This window comes from Juglans regia, chromosome 13, assembly GCF_001411555.2.
Source record: "Juglans regia cultivar Chandler chromosome 13, Walnut 2.0, whole genome shotgun sequence".
Taxonomy (NCBI): domain Eukaryota; kingdom Viridiplantae; phylum Streptophyta; class Magnoliopsida; order Fagales; family Juglandaceae; genus Juglans; species Juglans regia.
In genome coordinates this window covers 9280420-9301224 of record NC_049913.1, presented here as the reverse complement: position 1 = coordinate 9301224, position 20805 = coordinate 9280420, and the positions used below count along the sequence as shown (strand labels likewise).

Here is a 20805-nt window from a genome sequence, read left to right as displayed (position 1 = left end):
TAACTTAGGGGAGCGATAGCCACCACCACCTCAAGTAGAGGAGGAACAGGACATAAAATCCAGAGATGAAATCAATCTACTCCAAGCCAAGGCCAATGAGCCCTTAGAAATAGTAAAGCTACACCCATAACGCCTGATTGCCACCACAAGAATGGGTACGAAGCTCCCACTAGAATACCGAGAGGCCCTACAACAATTATTGATCGAACATAGAGACATATTCGCCTGAAGTCATGAAGATATGCCGATAATTGATAATACGGTCATAGAGCACAACCTCTGCATCAATCCAGAGGCTAAGAAAGTAAGACAGAAGGAGGAGGTCATTCAACACAGAGAAGTGCACGGCCATAGCTGAGGAGATCAATAAGCTCTTAGCTGCAGGTTTCATACGAGATGTGCACTACCCTGAATGGCTCTCTAATGTAGTACTCGTAAAAAAAGCCAACGATAAATGGAGGATGTACGTGGACTTCACTGACCTCAACAAAACTTGTCCCAAGGACAGTTTTCCACTCCCCCAGATTGACATTATTATAAATGCCACAATCGTACATAAATTTTTGAGCTTTATGTATTCCTACTTCGGGTACAATCAAATCAGGGTGAATAAGGTGGATGAGGAGAAGATGACGTTCATAATCGGCAGAGGACTCTACTGCTACCAATTAATGCCCTTTGGGTTGAAGAACGCTGGGGCGACATACCAAAGGTTGGTTAATCTAATGTTCAAGCACCCGATTGGGAAGACCATGGACGTGTAAGTAGATGACCTACTGGTGAAGAGCAAGGAAGTCACCCAACACTTAGTAGACCTTAGGGAGTCCTTCGCAGTGCTGTGCAAATACAAGATGAAGCTTAATCCATCTAAATTCGCATTTGGAGTGAACTTGGGCAATTTCCTGGGGTTTATAGTCTCGGAGAGAGGAATTGCAGCCAACATTAAGAAGATAGAAACAATCTTGAACATGGCGCTACTACGAACTATCAACGATGCCCAAAGACTAGCAGGAAAGGTGGTAGCCTTGAATAGGTTTGTATCGAGGTCCACGGATAAATGCCTCCCATTTTTTCGAGTTCTAAGGAAAGTACATACTTGGAATAAAGAGTGTGACCAAGCCTTCCAAGAACTAAAGAGGTACCTGACCAATCCACCCTTATTGAGGCAGCCTAATCAAGGGAACATCCTATGTGTTTACTTGGCGGTATCCCCCCAAGTTGTGTCCGCCATCCTAGTAAAGGAGGAAGAAGGAAACCAGACGACAGTCTATTACATGAGTCGCACCCTAAGGGGCACTGAAGTCAGATACCCACGAATGGAGATGCTGGCATTTGCGCTAGTGATAGCCGCCAGAAGGTTGCGACCATACTTCTAAACTCACCCAATAAAAGTATTAACAGAACATCCTCTCAAGAGAGTGCTACAAAGGCCAGACTCCTCAGAACAGCTGGTCGAGTGGTCAATTGAGCTTAGTGAGTTTGAAATCAACTATGCACCCAAAACGCAATCAAGGGCCAAGCCCTTGCAGACTTTGTAGCTGAGTTCAACGGTTTCCAAGCAGAGATCACAGTGCCACCCCCTTGTCGACCTTGGACATTTTTTGTCGATGGGTTTACCTGTCAAATGGGGGGCGATATCGAGATCCACATTATCACAAAAGCGGGTCGGAAGCATCACTATATGGCAATGCTCACCTTCAAGACTACCAATAATGAGCAGTGGCGGAACCAACAATTTTTTTTAGGTGAGGCCAAATTTTCTAGTGTGTGACACATTGAAATTCAAAAATAATAAAAACATAACTATAAATAAAATTAGATCTCGATAATTTGCAGTATACAAGTAGAAAAAAAAAATCTAAAAATACAACGTCTTAATATATATTTCAGATTTTTTATGTTAAAGTTTTATGAAATAATATTCATCCATTATTATTTTTGTAATGAAACATTTAGAATTTATTTGCTTTATAGAAACTATCAAGTGATCTTTTAGAATGTCATCTTTCATTCTAGTATCTAAACTAGTTTATTAAGTTTCATGTATACTCTAGATATTTTTATGTCACATTAAACATATAATAGTCTATAATAAAGACCTTAAATAAGTTTTTTCTTGCTCAATGAAATCTAGAGGATAAAACCTCTCAACTATTTTCCATATAGATCACCAACCTTAAATGATTTTTCTTATATTTTTACTTTGAACTCCATATTAAAAAACTTAATATTGTATAATAAAAAACTTTGGGATCCATATTAATAAGTTTGGAATTTTATTAAATTTTATAGAGCATATGGGGATTATAAATGTTTTTGGGGTGGCCATTTTCTATATTTATAAAATTATGATTAAACTAGGGTATATTTTGATTTTTCAAAAAAACTTAGGGGGGGCATGATACACGTAGGTCTATCACTGATAATGAGGCAGAGTACGAGGCCTTGATAGCAGGACTATATGCTGCCCAGGCGTTAGGCGCCAGACAGGTTGAGGTAAAAGCTGATTCCTAGATAGTGGTGAATCAGATAACAGGGGCCTACGCCACTAAGGGAAAGCAGCTGAAGAAGTATCTCAAGCAGGTACTAGCGCTCCGCGACCAATTTGAGTACTTCTCTATAGTACAAATTCCAAGGGCAGACAACCCAGTAGAGGATAGGTTGGCAAGGGCGGCATCAACGAAGAATGATGCAGAATTGCCATGGGAGGTGCAAAGAAAGCTGATCGAGGTACCAGCCGTTGGGATCTTAGTAACATAGGTGGGCCCGGGACACCAGAATGGGCCATCAAGATAGAAAACTACCTAGAAACAGGGAAGCTCCTCGAAGGAAAAGAGGTGGTGAGGAAGATTAGGTGGAAGACGTCGCGGTTTGTTAACATCGACGACGTCTTGTACAAAAAGGGTTTACAACACCCATACTAAGGTGCATCACACCCGAAGAAGCGCAATATGTCCTCGCAAAAATACACAAGGGCATCTACAATAACCATTCGGGCGGGAAAGCCTTAAGGACAGGGTACTATTGGCCCAACGCCCTCATGGATGCCAAACAATTTGCCAGGAGATGCACTCAATGCCAAACATACACCCCAGTCCCACACTGCCCACCAGAAAAATTATCCTTCATCACCTCCCCATGGCCTTTTGCCTAGTGGGGGGTCGACTTGGTCGGACCATTCCTATCAGGAAAGGGTGGGGTGAAGCACATGATAGTAGCAATAGACTACTTCACGAAGTGGGCAAAAACAGAAGCTCTAGCCACCATAACAGCCAAAGTCGTCACCAGGTTTTTATGGAAAAATGTCGTGTGCAGATTTGGGATCCCCAACACTATAATCTTCGACAACGGGAGGCAATTCGATTAAAAACATCACAGAGCGTGGTGCCAGGAGCTCGGGATAAAGGTAAGGTACTCATCGCCAGGGCACCCTCAGGCAAACGGGCAAGCAGAATCAATAAATAAGTCTTTAATCGGGATCTTGAAAAAGAAACTGGGCGACCAAAGAGGCGAGTGGGCAGAAGAGCTTCCAAGAGTCTTGTGGGCCTACATAACTTCGGTGAAGACCCCAACATGGGAGATGCCTTTCACTTTAGGATTCGGAAGTGAAACAGTCACCCCCATGGAAGTTGGCTTGCCCACATACCAAACCAGCCACTTTAATTGAACGGAGAATGACTAGGCTCTCGACGAGCAATTAGACCCACTCCAAGAGATAAGGGAAGAGACGGAAGTCCAAAACATCCTCAGAAAGAGAAAGACCAAGCGATACTTCAACAAACGGGTTAAACCCAAATCATTCAAGGTCTGCAACCTGGTCCTATGGAAAACGGGGGTCACGACCCAAGATGAAGGGAAGCTCTGCCCACAGTGGGAAGGGCCCTACGTAGTGACCACCAACAACCATCCAGGGTCATACTGGCTCAAAGACAGCGAAGGAAGGGAGTTACAACACCTGTGGAATGCCGAACACCTCAAAATGTTTTACCATTAAGAAGTTTATTTTCTTATGCATTTATTTTAAAGACAATTTTGGTTTTCGAAATGTATATTTTGACGGAATTCAAGGCAATAAAAGTGGGTAAGCATTCAACCCATCATAAACTAACAAGGGCGTGGAGGTCAAAAGACTCAACTGCCCTCTCTATAGTTAGCCACCAAAGGTCGAGTTACATACTCACGGTGTACTCAATAGTTAGCCACCAAAGGTCGAGTTGCACACTCGTGGTGCACTCAATAGTTAGCCACCAAAGGTAGAGTTACACACTCGCGGTGCACTCAATAGTTAGCTACCAAAGGTCAAGTTATACACTTGCGGTGCAACCAACAAGGGCGTGGAGGTCAGAAGACCCCATGACTCTCTTAACAGTTAGCCACTAAAGGTCGAGTTACACACTCGTAGTGCACTCAACAGTTAACCACCAAATGACGAGTTATACACTCGCAGTGCAACCAACAAGGGCGTGGAGGTTAGAAGACCCCACGACCCTCTCAACAATTAGCCACCAAAGGACGAGTTACACACTCGCGGTGCAACCAACTAGGGCGTGGAGGTCAGAAGACCCCACGACCATTTCAACAGTTAGCCACCAAAGGTCGAGTTACACACTTGCAGTGCACTCAATAGTTAGCCATCAAAGGTTGAGTTACACACTCGCGGTGCTCTCAACAGTTAGCCACCAAATGACGAGTTATACCCTCGCGATGCAACCAAAACTGGTGTGGAGGATAGAAGGCCCCATGACCTCCTAACTGGTAACCACCAAGATCGTGTACAACTCATGGGGCAAGCACACGGGCGTGAGAGCCAGAAGACCCCAGAGCCAGCTATTGGCTAGCTCCCCCAATAAATCATCATCCATAACAGATGGCTGAACAAGCAAACTAAGCTACCGAGAGGCAAAAGCAAAACTACATGGCGTAACAAAGCAACTGTTCAGAACCAACTCAAAAGCCATATGCAAAAACAAATGGCCAATTCAAGGGCCAAGAGAAAATAAATTGTTCAGGTACAATATCCAAAGAATACAAAGAACCCAAAAAAAGGGCAGTAACTACGAAAAGCCCAAAATAAGGGCCCAACACTAGCCACAAACAAAGGAATAATTCACTCTGGCAACGGGGGATGTGGGAAGGCGTCAGGCATCACGTCGCGACCCATAGCATCTGCATACTGGATCGCAGCAGCATCCGGCTCAAAATCCTTCAAATTTAGATTCCTTAAAACGGTCCGAGGACTGGCCAGCAAATGCACTTGCAGACGAGCCAGTCTCGCCCCGTACCCATATCCAAAGGCCTGGTCTCGAACGGCTTTGGCGACGGACAATTGGGAGTGCAGGCAAATAATCTTGTTGTTAGCTGTAGCCAATTGGGACTCCAACCTCTCTCCACCCCTACAACCCTTTCACCTGCTCAGCCACCTGACCACATTTGCCAGTGTTTGGTCTTGCAGGGCGTCTACTACTACACGCTACTTTTGATACTTGTCGTACCTAGCTTGCGCTTGGGATAGGTCTGCTTGCAGATAAACTATCTTCATGTCTCTATAGTGGCGCTCCTTCCAGAATGCCTCCTTTTTCTAAGCCAACTCCTCGACCATTTTCTCACGCCTCTCTTTGGAGAAGGCTAAGGCAGCAGCCGCCTCTTGACTTTTCCTTTTAGCATCACCTCGAGATTGTTTTAATGACTCTAATGCTCTCCTCAGGTGCAAATTTATGCTCTGGTAGCAGCCCTCTTCATCTCCACTATATGCAAAGCAAAAGTATCACGGGCGTGGAGAGTCTGGACACGGAGGAGCTTGGAGCGCAGGCCACACTAGGGGTGAATTCGGTTCGGTCTAGTCTGTCCCCAGGAGTTTTTGTGGACCGAACCTATTCGGTATAGGATTTTTCCACCCTAGACCAGACCAAGTACTACATAGGACAGGACCAGACCGGTCCCTTTCCGTCTGGTCTGGTCTAGTCGGTCCACTCAGTTTGGACCATGCCCAAAATGGGCCACTCAGCCCAATCCAAATTTGGTTTTTTTTTTTTTGCCCAATTTCAATTATTTTCGGCCCACTTCACATTTTGTACATTTTAAAGCTAAAAAATACTAAAAAAAACTTGCTCTTAAAAAAAATGATAAAAGAAAAATAATCTATATAAACAAGAAGTAGAAAAACCAAAAAAACGAAAAATAATACAGTTTACAAGAATAGATTCCAATAGTCCAAATAAAAGAAAAAAGAAGTTACAAAACCAAAAAAAAACACACAAAAGTTATTACAAATTACAATCCAAAACATTCTCTCTAAGATACTGCAGTGTCCACATGTAAACACTAATATTAAATAAGATGAGTTAACAACTTAACATAACTAACAACTAAGAAGAATACAATTATAGGATGATCCAAGCAAACTCAAACTGCCAAAAGCCAGGTCCCTTAGCAACCTATCTACAAAAACCAAGCCAAGTCAGATTCAATGAGTAAAAGCAAAATAAATCTATAAGTTGTTTAATTGATCAGATTATATTGGAATCCACCGACTAGTCTTTCTTTCTAATAACCATGCATGATCATTGATAAATGTAAAGTTTCTCTTTCTCTTTTGGGGTGGGTGCATGCAGATCATACCTATAATTGGGTTTACAATTATATATGTTAATTAATATAGCTGATGATGATCGTACTATATATGATTGTCAGACAACAGTATAAATAACGATGATTCAATACATATGATTAGAGTTTTAAAACCGGAGATAAAGGTAATCATAATGGATTAAAAAATCAACAATATTAGAAACATAACCAACAATCTTCTCACCTCTTTAGTCTTTAATCAGCATTGGATGTAGAGCCAGTAGGCATTGAATTTGACACCTCCACATAATTAGCAAAATCTCCAATAAGTTATATCAATAAAAATTAAAACAAAACAAATTAAATTAAGTTACATAACATAAAAGATAAAACAAAATAAAGTACAAAAGATATTAAAAGTAAATTTATTACATACTCATATCAAGCTGCTTCTCAAATTCATCCACTTCATCTATTAAAGTCCTAAGGTTTATTGGAGTAGAAGAAGAATGAAGCCAATTTTGTGCACGTATGAGACTCTTAAACATCATCGGATTTAAACTATTTCGAAAAGAGTCAACCATCATTTGTAGAAGACTCCATCTAGAAAAATAAACAACCAACAATTACATTAGATATAAAAGAGTTATTTCTGCTTATGCATAAGAAGCGTAATGTTTATTTTCCTTTTTTTTTTTTTGTTCTTTTTCACTATTTGATGGAGCCTTTTAGCGCTTTTTCTTAAACTTTTCCAATAGTTTAAAAGCTCTAAAGCAAAATTATTTGACCTTTGGAATATGCTTTGTCAATTATTTGAGTAATGCTATATATAGTCGTGAAATACGCCAGTATCACGTAGTCATTTTGAAATAGAATAAAATTAACTATTAAAAAATTAATTTTTTTTTCTTATGAATACCACATTTATTCACTTTTTTTAAAGAGATTGTACATCACTTGCACACTCTACGACTGTAAATATCATTTCTCATTATTTATTACCATTTCTCGACGATACATAAGTGTAAAGCAAAATGAGAGACGATTGTAAAGAAGATGGAGAAGAATGAAGCATTAGATGTTTCCAAGACTGAGATTAACTTTATTAATCTATCTCATGCAAGATTTAGGTCTCGTTTGGTTATGTAGTTTAGATGACATATTTTATTAAAAGTTGAATAAAATATTGTTAGAATATAATTTTTTAATATAATTTTTATTTTGAGATTTAAAAATGTTGAATTGTTTATTATATTTTATGTGTGAATTTGAAAAAATTGTAATTATGAAATGAGATGAGATGATTTAGTGTATCCAAACCGGACCTTTTAAATTTCCCAACTAATACGGGGCAAAGCCCATTTCTTGGTATTTTTGGAAAAAAATAAAAATAAAAACTGGCAGTGTAGGATTAAAAAACATAACTGGACATAAAGCTAGAATAAGCAGTAACATCCACCCAGTCAGGAAAAAGGCTTTTCAACTTCTTTGCCCCACCAACTAATTTCTGGTCTATTACAGCAACTTCCACTCTCAAATCTTCAGAACTGCTAGCCTGCCAAAATCACGAAGTTGTGCATGATTTGGTAACGGCTGCAAGAAAGATAGGGGCAAAAACATAAACTACTACTAATAGTGACCAGGCTTTACCTCTAACCAGAAGGTCCAATTCTCATGGCTGGCTCCACTAAGTCTGCATATATATGAAGGTGGACCACCGTCTAATGGTTCAGGAGCTGTACCGGTTTCACGATGTTAAAATCTATACAACAAAGGGAAATACCATAGGCCAAAATCAAATTGGAATCGGAGAGAATTTTCATACCTGGAAGAACATTATCTGCAAATGACCAACTGGATAAGGGACCGGTAATGTTTAGGACTGTAACCCAAACCTCCTCTAAGGAACTGCCATGAACATATAACACTTAAAGATGTTCAAACTTGTAGCCAGATAAAATGGTTCATAATATGTGATGAAAATTTAAGTTTTCAACTATCTCTAAACATATGAATGGACCGTTTCCATCCGTGTAAAACAAGTTACTGTGTTAATTAATGCCCATGCAGATCAGGGGAAGGTACGAGTAGCATGTTACTATGTAATGATAATCATGTAAAAGAATTGTTTTCACTCTATTGCAACGAGCATCCCAATGTCAAATATGTCATTGTTATGGATTTCACACTACAGCAACAAGAATCCCACGGTGAAAACAAAGTTATACTTTAACTAAACATAATTACAGGGAGACAAATGGGCACAAGTCATTCAAAACAAATAACAGGAAATCTTCCAGAGAACAAATCCAACATAATGGAAATAAGTAATTTGAGTAAAGGAAAATCTACATTGATAATAAAAATATAAAAAGTAGGAATATTTATGACTTTCGATATTAAACTATGCCTATGTCTGCCGCTAAAGGTGTTCACAACTTTGAAATTGTAAATGCACATGAAAATGTTTGTCATATGCAGAACAATGTAACTTCATGGATAACACGTGCATTTCAAACCACTCACCCTAAGGAAAGTTCCAAGTGAACTCTTCGAGATCCTTCGCTAGAAATTGTATGTTGCTTATAAACAGACAAATGGGGGAAGTATTTATACTGCTTCAGAATGCCATCACTTTGTGTAGGGAACTTCAAGCTTCTTGAGAACAACAAAGAAAATGGAAATACTGCCTGTGGAAAGAGAGAGAGAGGTCCTCAGATGTTGCATCACTTTGCTTCACAAATTTAATGGGGGATGACAAAGCTCCATATTTGTGTCCAGTGATTTTGTTTTATAGTTGTGGCCATCACCATTTGTTGCAACAAAACAATTGGTTAACAAGCCTAGTATGTATCTGTGATGCATGTGCATGTGCGTGTGCATGCACGCACGCGTGTTCGTGTGTGTGTGTGTGAGAGAGAGAGAGAGAGAGAGAGAGAGAGTTTTGCTGAAGACCAGCATGTTAATATTGCTCAGATCTTGAAGAAACAAAAGAATATGGATTTTCATGCAGAGATGAGGGGACTACCATTTGACAAGGACATCATGAGTTTGAAACGGGAAAGGCCAATATCCATAACTTTAGAAGGCATATAAAACCATCTAATTCATGTATTTAACATAACAATGGCTTGAAACTTCATTGTCACATACCATCCAAGTCTCCCGGCGAGACAATGTAGCAGCTTCGAAAGAAAACTCCGAACTAACGTGTAATTCATTTGCCACCTCAGGTGCATATTTGAAAACAAAAGCTAAAGAATTGGAATCCAGTACAGAAAAGTCATAAGAAGAGTCCACAACCTGATTTCCATCTGTAAATGCCAGAAGTAAACATATTTTTTTTGGATTAGACAACCAACAGAGGAGGTTCTTTGAGGGAGACCACTACTAGAAACAGCATGCTAATACTCAAAAATCATAAACTGTAAGTGTAATACTGGTCAAAATATAATTGTATTTAACTTGTTAGATATTGAAAAGTTATAAAATAATGTTTTGTAGTGTTTTCTAAAAAAAAATTTTTTTTTTTAACTTTTGTAAGTGTTTCTGAAGATAGTTTGTAAAACGTTTCTGAGAACAAAAAGAAGACTACCAAAATATGTGTTTTCTAGTTCATTTAACATATGATACTGGCAACTTCAGTACCTGCAGTAAGGAATGTATGCTGGAAGACAACCCTCTTAGGGGCATCTGTGCTGTATGGAAAGAATTGTGATGACAGAGCCAAAGCAAGCACGGTAAGATGCAGCAAAAGTTGAAAAATTGATGACCTCGCCAACCAATGACCACATATAGGTATTAGGGGGCCCACACACCAACCCATTGCAACTCCAATTATTGCTGCCACTATTATGTCTGGAAGGAAATATCCTGAAAGCAAAGACCTGATAATCATTACTAACACTAATTTCATAAGACACGGGTGATTAAATATTGCAGATTGTTGACTTTGAACTGCCTTGTAGAAGACAACTTAAAGTTATAAAACAAAGTTCAAGAATTCAGACTTTCATAAGGCAAAAATTAAAACAAGTCAACCTAACAGAAGTTGTGAATAAGATAAATGACTCAGCCAGTTAAAAAGAATTTTAGTTGTAAGGTATAATTCATTGATTAAAAAAGTGGAAACATCTATTTGATTAACTTTAATTGCCACATCTCTGATCTATCCAAGTGCCCACTGAGGAGTGCAGCCATAAATAAGTTCCACAACTAATAATATACAGGGAGAATGATTTCCAGGGATGCAGGCTCTTCGCTAAAAGTATATCAACGCAGCACAAACAAATATCAAAACAATGAAGGGAGTCAATGAACTTCTCCTTGGAACCTTATAAAAAGCAAGAACTTCTCATTCCCAAGCAATGTAAGATCACATACACCACCTACCCTTATCCTTATCATATGGGGTATCACAATCCCCCCCCCTTAAATTTCCGACGTCCTTGTCGGGCTTGTCCTTCGTAGATGGCACGGCTCAAGTCCCACATTTTTTGTTGGGATAGGCTTTGATACCATTTGTTTTGTAACACCCTAATAGAAGGCTCAAACCGCATGACTTATACTATAAAAGAACTAGTCAATGATACAATTGGAGCCCCATTGGAACCTTATAAAGAGCAAGAACTTCTCATTCCCAAGCAATGTGTGATTCTTATACACCACCTACCCTTATCCTTTTCATATGTGCAGTACTGATTTAAGTAAAACATTCTTGCTACAGCTCACAAATGAAAAATGAGTCCCGACTCCTCTCCCCTCCCACCCCCTCCACTATAAGAAATCCAAAAACAATTTTGTGCTAGTTTTGATGTAAATGAAGGTTAATAAATAATTAGCAGTGCAAAAAGAAAGGAGTTCAGAAAAACTAACCATAAGGGGGTGGAACAGAACCCATCATACCCATCTTCTCAATCAAAAACTGAGCAAGAAACCCCCCGAAGTAAACACAGTATGTAAGGCATGGAATCAGGGGTATTATGTAAAATACTGTCGACCTGACAAAACCAAAATCAATCAGATTGCAATTTTCAATATGAACTAGATGTACAGACATCCGATGAAATGACTGCAATCTCTGTGCTGAAACAAGAGAAAAGGCATGGTGCAACGGAGAATCTGAAACAAGAGACAAGGAGTGTGTTGTCCCAACCTCCAGATGAGAACGAAGAAAGTCCACTGAAACATCTCAACCATTTCAATGATTTTGGCAAATCCTGTATTTAGGTATGAATTGTAGCAATAGAGAATCTGGAAAGTGCCACCATTCCCACTTAGATACTTCTACATTTCTCTCAAGAGATCAATTACCTAAATACAAGGTCCCCAGAAAAGCCCAACACACTCCTTTTTTCCTTCTTTGGCTGGGCTGAAGCCTAACACACTCCTTTGCACGTGTAGGAGTTTCACTACCCATAAACACTTGGAAACCAGACATGACATAATTTATTAATTTACTTTCAAATGAACTTCTTGTAAAATTTATATAAGACTCACAGAAGAGTACCTGAGTGAATGGCATCCGAAATATTTGACTGAAAAGCAAAAGGAAGGCCATGCAGCAAGCATAGAGGCAGACACAAAAAAAGTCAAGAAGCCTCCACTCAGACCAGCTACAAGATAAGCCTGTTTTTATAAAGGTTCTTTAGACATTTTGAATTCTTTTGTGTTTTAATATAACTACATTTGATTAATAAAACTAATTACAGAGGCCAACACGTACCAAAGTGAGTATGGCATAAAACCCAAAAGCTCCCCAAAATCTTGCTTCTTTAGAAAGTGCCTACAAGATTTATCTTTCAGATCAGTGCTAAAACAACTGCATTAAGCATCTGCGGTGGTTCTAGAAACTTGAAGTAGAGAATGATCCCAACAAATATATTTAAGTAAATGTCGAAATACAGGTGCAGCAAGTTGTGCCAAACACTTTTGGGATTCCATGCCATGGGCATCAGGAGGAAAAAACTAAATAGATAAATTTTAGAAAGATCCACTAAATCAAAGTTTGCTGACACTTTAACAGATGAGAGAGAGAGAGAGAGAGAGAGAGAGAGGCCTATCCATCTAATTTGCCAGGAAAATAAAAAGAAAAAAAATCTATGAAAGATAGTATGATAATCTTGGCCTTGATCAAGGAAATGTAAAAATTTCCAATAGAAATGTACCTCTCTTGAAGTCTTCAGATCTGAAACATCTTGAGACAGGGGAAAACAACTCCAAACAATTCTTGGAGTTAACAGACCAACAAGTGAACAGGGGACAAACATCATAAAAGCCAAGTATGGATGAGCAAACCTGCATAACGGCTCAGCATGTTTAGAAGAACCTTGCAATGCAGTGATACTAAAGTGCAAAAACTCAATCCTGAAATGGAACTAGAGCTATTCTAAAGAGTAGGGAATTTATGTCTTCTAGAAGTTCAACACCATAAAATTGGATGGGAATTAAAAAGTAACCATATTATTTCAATAAAAAGTAACCATATTATTTCAATATATCATCTGAAATCTTGCAAATACTTTACCACTTTGTGCTTGGTCGAATCATCCTTTTGGATCTCTCTCTGAGGCATGGTCAAGCCTACTAGCATACAACATGTTCATATCATGGTCACTTAAAACACAATTGTTCTAAAGTATTCTCAGATATTTCCTTCCCAAACAAACACAAAACACTATCAATTTCAAATCTTCAACTTTTTCATCTAATCATTACCTAATCATTATAAATTTTTCAAACTTCCAAACAAAACACAAAAAACAATACTATTTTTTCAATTTTCAAAATAAAAAATATATTCAAACAACTTTTAACTTTATAATATTTTTATTCAACTTTTTCTCTTTATTTTCCCAAAACCCAATAAAACATCAACTCAAACAATTTCATTACTACTAAAAAATGTACCGAGATATTCTAGGCATCCAAAAGGGCCGTTAATTTAGCCATGACTTGCCCAATAGTTGTAATATGCCACAGGTTCAACCAGAGAAATTGAAAAGGTATCGTCAAGCATAAGGAAGAGCTTCCTTGATGGTAACAAGTTTTATCGGCTGAAATGAATTGCCTTGAAATAAAATATTATAACATAAAACTAGAAACTATTTTATCAATTATTATATGGAATCCCAAACTCTTATAACCTACACGATTTCATGGACAATCAACACACGCCAGTCATTCAACACCAATACAAATAACAATATTAGCAAGACAATTTTACAGGAACAGTAATTAAAAAATATATATCCACCCACCAGCTCATTGCACGACCAGAGAACAGCAACCTTAGGATGGAAAATAGAATTGGGAAAATAATTGCAAGTATAATCCCAGCAAAATGGAACAGCATTCCTGTTAAATCAACAATTTTGACAGCGGTGTCAATGCAAATAATGATGATGTTGATGATGATTAGAGAACTAAAATTTTTAACTGGAATATATTATGAAAACTGAACATTGAAGAACAGCTTCAGGAATTATTTACAAATAAAAATCAACACTGACCATTTACCTCTTGTAAAATCACAGAAGATTGCAAACCAAGAACGCAATCCAGAATACAGTAAACACAAAATGAAGGGAACACCAAGGAAGATGGCAACAGGAATACTGTGAAGTACCACAGCAACTCTTCTTGAATAGAATATCTGAAAGATTTATAATAAAAAAAAAAGAAGAGATAGAAAGAAACAATATTAGTCATCAAGTGCGATCGTACTTGTAGACAACTAATGTATCATAATCATATCATTAATTATTTCTTTGATAAATAAATCATTAATTATAAATGAAAAGCATACCATGAACCATGTTAAGTAATCAAAGAAAATAGCCCGTTCGTCTGTATATTCATTGGAAGTAGTGGCAAAAGATTCTCTATCATGGGTATTCTGCAGCTTAGAAGAATTGGTGAAGGCCTTAATTAGGCTGAACAAATTTTCTCCACGTGCTTGGATGCTTCCGGGTCTGGAGACATTAGGATGTATAAGAGAATTTTTTGAGATCAAAATAACATAAAGATCTCAATTAAATAAATATGTACCAAAATAGCAGATGTAATGCATACAATAGTCTCTCCAATGTATCATAGGAGGTATGATAAAAATAACCATTAAGGAGAAAGATGATATCCAGCCCAGGAATGTTGCCAAAATCTTGGGAAAATATTCGATAATCTGTGTCTCCAGGAATAATAGGAAAAATATCCTGCACATAAAAAATAGAATCTTTGCAATTAAATCAGTTCTGCTGAAACTGGTGAAAACTGCAGCCAAAGCACATTAAAATGTCGAAGGGATAAAAACACATGCACACATCCACATACACACAAAAGGAGTATGAAAGAGAGTGATAACATTATGAATGTAGAAAGATTGTAGATATAATGCATTGCCCCAACCTCGTTTTGAAATTGTAAATATTGCCAACATGATTTTTGAAACATTAAACAAAATCATGTAAATAAAGGTTCAAGAGGAAATGAGAAAGAACTGTGCTGTTTTTACATCATAATGAAAGTCAATATTCGGTACACATGAATCATAAAGAAATGAAATGATCAACACCTAGATTTGAATTTAAGACTATAAGAAAGTTGTTCAAAAAATAAATAAAAGACCAATAAAAACCTGGGCTGCACTATGTGCCATTGGGTATACTGCAGATTGGGCATAGACGTGAGAAGGCCAAGAACCAGGTCCGGACTGGCAAACTAAATCTGTTAAATTGGAGAGCAGAAACAAATCAGTGTGTTATGGCACCACAACAATATATATGGAATGGGAAGAAATAAGGAAATTAGAGTTCTTATCCTCTATCAACAAAGAAGACGATTCTCAATATATCAATTGTTCCTATCGTTTTTTTTAACTGTAAACGAGATTTTATTAATACTGAGATAGGCAGCCCAAGTAAACAGAAAATCGTTGCTCCTGTTTTAGTAAACATATCATCAGGAAAGGAAAGAGAGAACAAGTTAGTATTTATTGCATATACATTTCATCTCAGTTGAAGTTGTTTGTGAAACATTTCATAACACGACAATGTCCCCCATCATTTTTATAAAGCAAGCACTAGTTAGTATTTATTGCATATACATTTCATCTCTGTTGAACATAACACAACAATGTCCCCATTATTTTTTGAGTTAGTCTATAATACAGTTGGATTATCCTAGGAAGTTGGTTTGCATGTTTTCTCGGTGATTGGTTGCCGTCTAAGTTATCCCCTAAAAGGAAAAAAAAGTGCAGACCAGTTAGTTGCAGAATTGTACTCCTGCATACAGCCATAATAAGCATGCGATCTAAAATTTTTCAAAAAATAATACAGGCATTGGATCATATCCTACCAAGACCTCCAGTACCAGATGCCTCAACATTTATAAAAGCTCCAACTGTGTCATGCCATTTATGTGTCTTCATGAAACCATGTGAACCCTGAAACAGCAGATGCAAATAAACATCTCATAAGCTTACCCGTACTAGGAGAGAATATTACAGGAAAAAAGAAAAAGTAGAGTGAAATTTCAGATATATTAACTACATAATTTTCGGCTAGCATAAATTGTGATGGCTGCTTTTTTGTTGTTCACTTTGGTTTTACTTTTTGTGTAGCACTCTGGCTTGCCTTATTTTCTTGTAACGACCCAAGGAAAGCTCAAGGCATATTTTGGCATATACTTTAAACGGAATAGTCAAGGTTACAATTGGAGCCCTTTGGAATCATTGTAAAGGGCCTGAGCTTCTCCCTCTCAAACAATGTGGGATTCCATTTACCACCTCCAATACATAATCCGGGGTATTGCAATCTCGCCCACTTAAATTCGCAACGTCCTCATCAAGCCATCATTCCATTAGCTTTGAACCATTTATAACAATTCAAGGAAGGCTAAAGTCAAATCCGGGCCTATACTCTAAAAAGACTAGTCGATGTTACAATTGAGACCCCTTGAAATAGTTATAAAAAGCTTGAACTTCTCACTCTCAAACAATGTGAGATTCCATTTGCCACATTCCTATACACAATCCAGAGTATTACATTGCCATATGTGTTTAGGAGGGTGCCGTAACACATATTTCTATTTACTTCGTTTAATTAATTAGTTTGTAAGAGATAGCTTTAGAAAATTCTTGCCTCTGTCAATTTGTGATAAATTGTAACATATGTCCTACTTTATAGAAAAAGAAATGAATAAGTATTCTAACGGGTGGATCATATTAAAGCCAAACAAATTGAACTTGTACTGTTGTACATCTGAAAAATTAAGTACTCGCATTGACTTAGTCATAATCTATTTTCAACCATGCTGCTGATTTGAAGAGGCAAAAGCCTAAATAAAACAACAGGACACCAGGTGAAGCACATACTTGAGAGAGTTCTTTTCAGGGTAAAAATGATTCCAAAGTAAAAATATTGTTGCTTCCAGACAAAGCAATACCATTATGTCTTAATTCTTACCAACATATATAGCTCTTCTGCACCATTAAAAAGAAAAACAATAGGCCGAGGAGGGACCCAACCAGAGTCTACAGTGAGTCTTGCTACTTCCAGCATTGATGCTAAATAAAAACAAAAGGACAGAAGTAAACATGAGAATATAAACCGATCAAGCAAGAATGACCAAGATAATATCTCTAACAGGAGTGGATTTTCATTGTACCCACCAACACAGGAACCACAGTCACCAGCACCTGGGGAACCAAGGGGGCTATCAAAATGGCCATTCAGTAAAAGTGACGGGTCAGTATCTAGTGAATCTGCCGATGACATCCTGTCATTTGGTGCAGGTTAATCCATACTGACATGCATAAAATAATAAAAATATAATGCTTTATTTATTCATATAAAATACACAGATTAACAAATTTCCTCTTACAATCCTGTGCATTTTACAAGTTTCCAACTTAACGAATGTTATATTCCTGGAGTCTTTGTCCAGATGCTTCCTCATTCTCTCCTAGTAAAGCACATTTGCAAGTTATTCCCTACCTCTCTTCTTTTTGTCCCTTTCATTTCTCCTATAAAGACCCACCCCCCCCGCCCCCGGCGGGCACGAGCAGAATAGCGTCAAATAATGAAGCCTCGCATGCTTGTATTGATAGTTAAATGGTAATCCGCAATACGACTACCTCACATGTAATACTGGACGTGCGTGGGACCCAGTAGTTTTACAGCTCACTGATAACTACTTCAAAAATCAGCAAAATAAAAACACAAATAACCTCAGTACAAATTCAATCAGAATAATGTGAAGTACCTCGTAACAATGTTTGTGTGATTTCTATACGCCAAAGTTATGCTGTAGCCTAAGAACATCATGTTGAAGGAGCCATTAACAATGGTCTCCTCGACATCTACTCTGCAAATTAACAATGGGGGCACAACTGCAAACTATCAAAACGCAAATAAACAACCAATTCCTCCAGCTTAACTGCAATATTACCAGACAAACTCGAACTAAAACTTCGGCGTTGGACACAAAAATGAAATAAACAAACAATCATAAAACTGAAGGACAAAACTTCATAACAACACATGGAAATGAATAGACCGACCTAATATGGGACCCGGCCCGCTCCTTCGTCATTTCCAGCTGGCCTTTGATATAATCAGCAGCTTCTTGCAAACCAGGACGCCCTTCCTGTAAAATAATCCAACAAAAAAGTTTAAAAAGAAAAAGGCAGCCCCCCTCTCTTCTTTGTTGGTAAAAAAAGGCTCACAAAGATACGTTAAAAAAAATGAGTGATAAAAATGTAAGGAAATGAAATTCGTAATTTTGAAACAAAATAAAAATACAAAAAAATCAACTTATTTTCCCTCTATATCCTTCCCCGGAAACTAAACGGAGCATTGACACTAACAAATCCAATTAACCACGAAACAAAACCTCATGAAAATAAGAACTTTGAAGACATCTAATAGAATTCGATTTTTATCTCAAAAACAAAACGAAGCAGCCAAAAGAACTGTTCTCACTTGGCGACCATCGATCTCTTTGGACAAAATTCGGACGTGTTCGACCGCCCTCGCCTCCGAGAAGCGATCGAGCGGCGCGTCGATCTCGAGCGGCTTTATGAACTTCATGTGGACGACGGAATGGGCCAACATCGCCATGAGCCCATACATGATAGCCAGAGAAAGCAAGAACTTGAACCCGGACACATCCGCGGCACTCAACCTCCAAGCCATTCTAATTCTACTCCTCGTTTGTATCGTCCCCTCCGAGTTTAAACACACAAGCAGAACAAGATTTACACATCCATGTATACGTAGGAGAGGGAAGGAGTGACAGAGGCAGGGTTGGTAATGGTAGTGACTGATGGACTCTTTCGCTTTGGAATATGCTGAATTTTGTCATCGGTGTCGGCTTGGAAAGGAGAGATTATATAGATCAAAAGAATAATGATAGGATTATTATTTTATTATTATTTATTTATAATTTTTTAATATTTAATAATTAGAGAAGTGTGTATTAATAATTAAAAATATTAAAAAAATATTTAAGAAAAAATAATTATTTTTTTAAAAATACACTTAAATAATAAATAAATAATAAAATAATAATAATCCTATCATTACCCGATCTCTTGCTATATCCTCCGAGGACGTAGCACAGGCTCCGTCGCATTAATTTTCAAAACATTTTAATTATCTTCGTGAAAAGATTGTATTTTTATACTTCAAAATCAAATGCTTGAAATAAATGATAATTAATTAATTAAATGCTTAAATTATTAAACAAAATTTACAAGTCAGACATGAATTATTTATCTATCTTCAATATAAGATAGATATTTTATCTCGGATTCAAAACTGTCTACCCTCGTTATATAAAAATATATATATATATTTATTTGTACAATTAAAAAAGATAAATATTAAATTAAAAGTAATGTGAGCCCGGCGAATATTTACAACTTGGTTAAGATAATACTATTTTGACGTAGGATAATTTGTAATTTCCATTTCATCGTTTTTTTATTATTCAATGTTGAGGTATTGTTTAAGAATAATGTTAGTTCTTGTCTCCTCATTTTGATCACTATTTATGTATTTAATTTTTTTTATAAAAAAAATTAAAAAATCTGTTTACTAATTAAGAAAGTGACTATTAATATATTAGTATTTTTTTATTTTTTAAAAATGTTTAAACTTATTTTAAAAATGCTTGGAATAAAAGGCAAAAAATAAAAATAAAAAATACAAATTACACTAGAGTACACCAAGTAAACAAATCGAAGGAGCATAATAGCATTACCCATTAATAAGTATTAAAAGATAACTTCAAATCAAATTCTTAATTTAATATTTCTCTCCGAGAATAAGTAATAAAAATCTTCAAAAATTTCAATAGATATGGATACTTCTCAAAAAGTGATAATAACGTGATTTCTATGAACCCTACGAATTCGGCCACCAAGGTGGTCGGCTGGCCGGCTGGCCTAGTTTATTTTTAGGGATAATATGAGTAGAGATTAAAGTTAAAAAAATTAAATAAAATATTATTAAAATATATTTTTTAATATTATTTTTATTTTAAAATTTTAAAAAATTAAATTATTTATTTTATTTTATATTAAAATTTTAAATAATTATAATAATAAAACGAGAGATTTTTTAAAATTTAAAATTTTAATCTTTGAAAGAAAACTAGTGAATGCATGCATCTAATGTGATAAGATATAAATTGCGACACAGTTTAATGAGATCCAAATTCCAAGTAAGAGCACTCCCAATGGCTCTTGTAAAACTCAATTTTTTGTAAAATTTAAAGAAAATAGCTCAAAATATCTCTCTAATGGGTTATGTATTTCATCTTTAAAATACAGTTTACTACAGTATCACCGCTATATTTAGTAGATACTGTTCACAAGGGAAATGCTATGCATCAACCCCACACCAGCACACACTTCACATCACTTTTTTTTTTTTTTACACTCAATAGATTGAGTGTGTGCTGGTGTGGGGCTCATGCAAATATTTTTTCCTGTTCACAAATGTATAAATTTTTTATTCATTTCTCTCTTTTACCTTCTACTTTTTTCTCTCACTGCAGAAACTATAAAGTAAACTTTATTTTCATTTCAGCCCCAAGTTCTTTTCTTTCATTGCATAAACTAGAAAGTAAACTTTCGGAACATGGTGGTGCAGAGTAGGGGTGTAAATTTAAACCGGGAAACCGGAAAACCGGTCCGGACCGGACCGAACCGGACCGGTTGGTCCGGTTTTGAAC

At 37.0% G+C, this 20805-nt stretch overlaps 1 protein-coding gene and 1 long non-coding RNA gene across 2 annotated transcripts; both read right to left on the bottom strand.

The window, feature by feature from the left end:
- Nucleotides 1-6225: 6225 nt before the first annotated feature.
- On the bottom strand, nt 6226-7509 carry LOC109003164. The gene is made up of 3 exons (XR_004798016.1): nt 7004-7509; nt 6812-6867; nt 6226-6438 (listed from the first exon to the last, which is right to left on the bottom strand). It is a non-coding gene; the product is annotated as an uncharacterized LOC109003164 (long non-coding RNA).
- A 362-nt stretch (nt 7510-7871) lies between these two features.
- On the bottom strand, nt 7872-18911 carry LOC109003162 (endoplasmic reticulum metallopeptidase 1-like). The gene is made up of 21 exons (XM_018981181.2): nt 18549-18911; nt 18128-18213; nt 17830-17931; nt 17237-17343; nt 17031-17131; nt 15922-16009; nt 15203-15291; nt 14641-14780; nt 14375-14540; nt 14086-14221; nt 13827-13923; nt 12735-12864; nt 12293-12352; nt 12077-12195; nt 11443-11567; nt 10216-10440; nt 9721-9881; nt 9094-9257; nt 8393-8475; nt 8218-8303; nt 7872-8122 (listed from the first exon to the last, which is right to left on the bottom strand). Exons 1-21 carry the CDS (start codon nt 18759-18761, stop codon nt 7979-7981), a joined length of 2622 nt encoding a protein of 873 aa, XP_018836726.1. The 5' UTR covers nt 18762-18911; the 3' UTR covers nt 7872-7978.
- Nucleotides 18912-20805: the final 1894 nt, after the last annotated feature.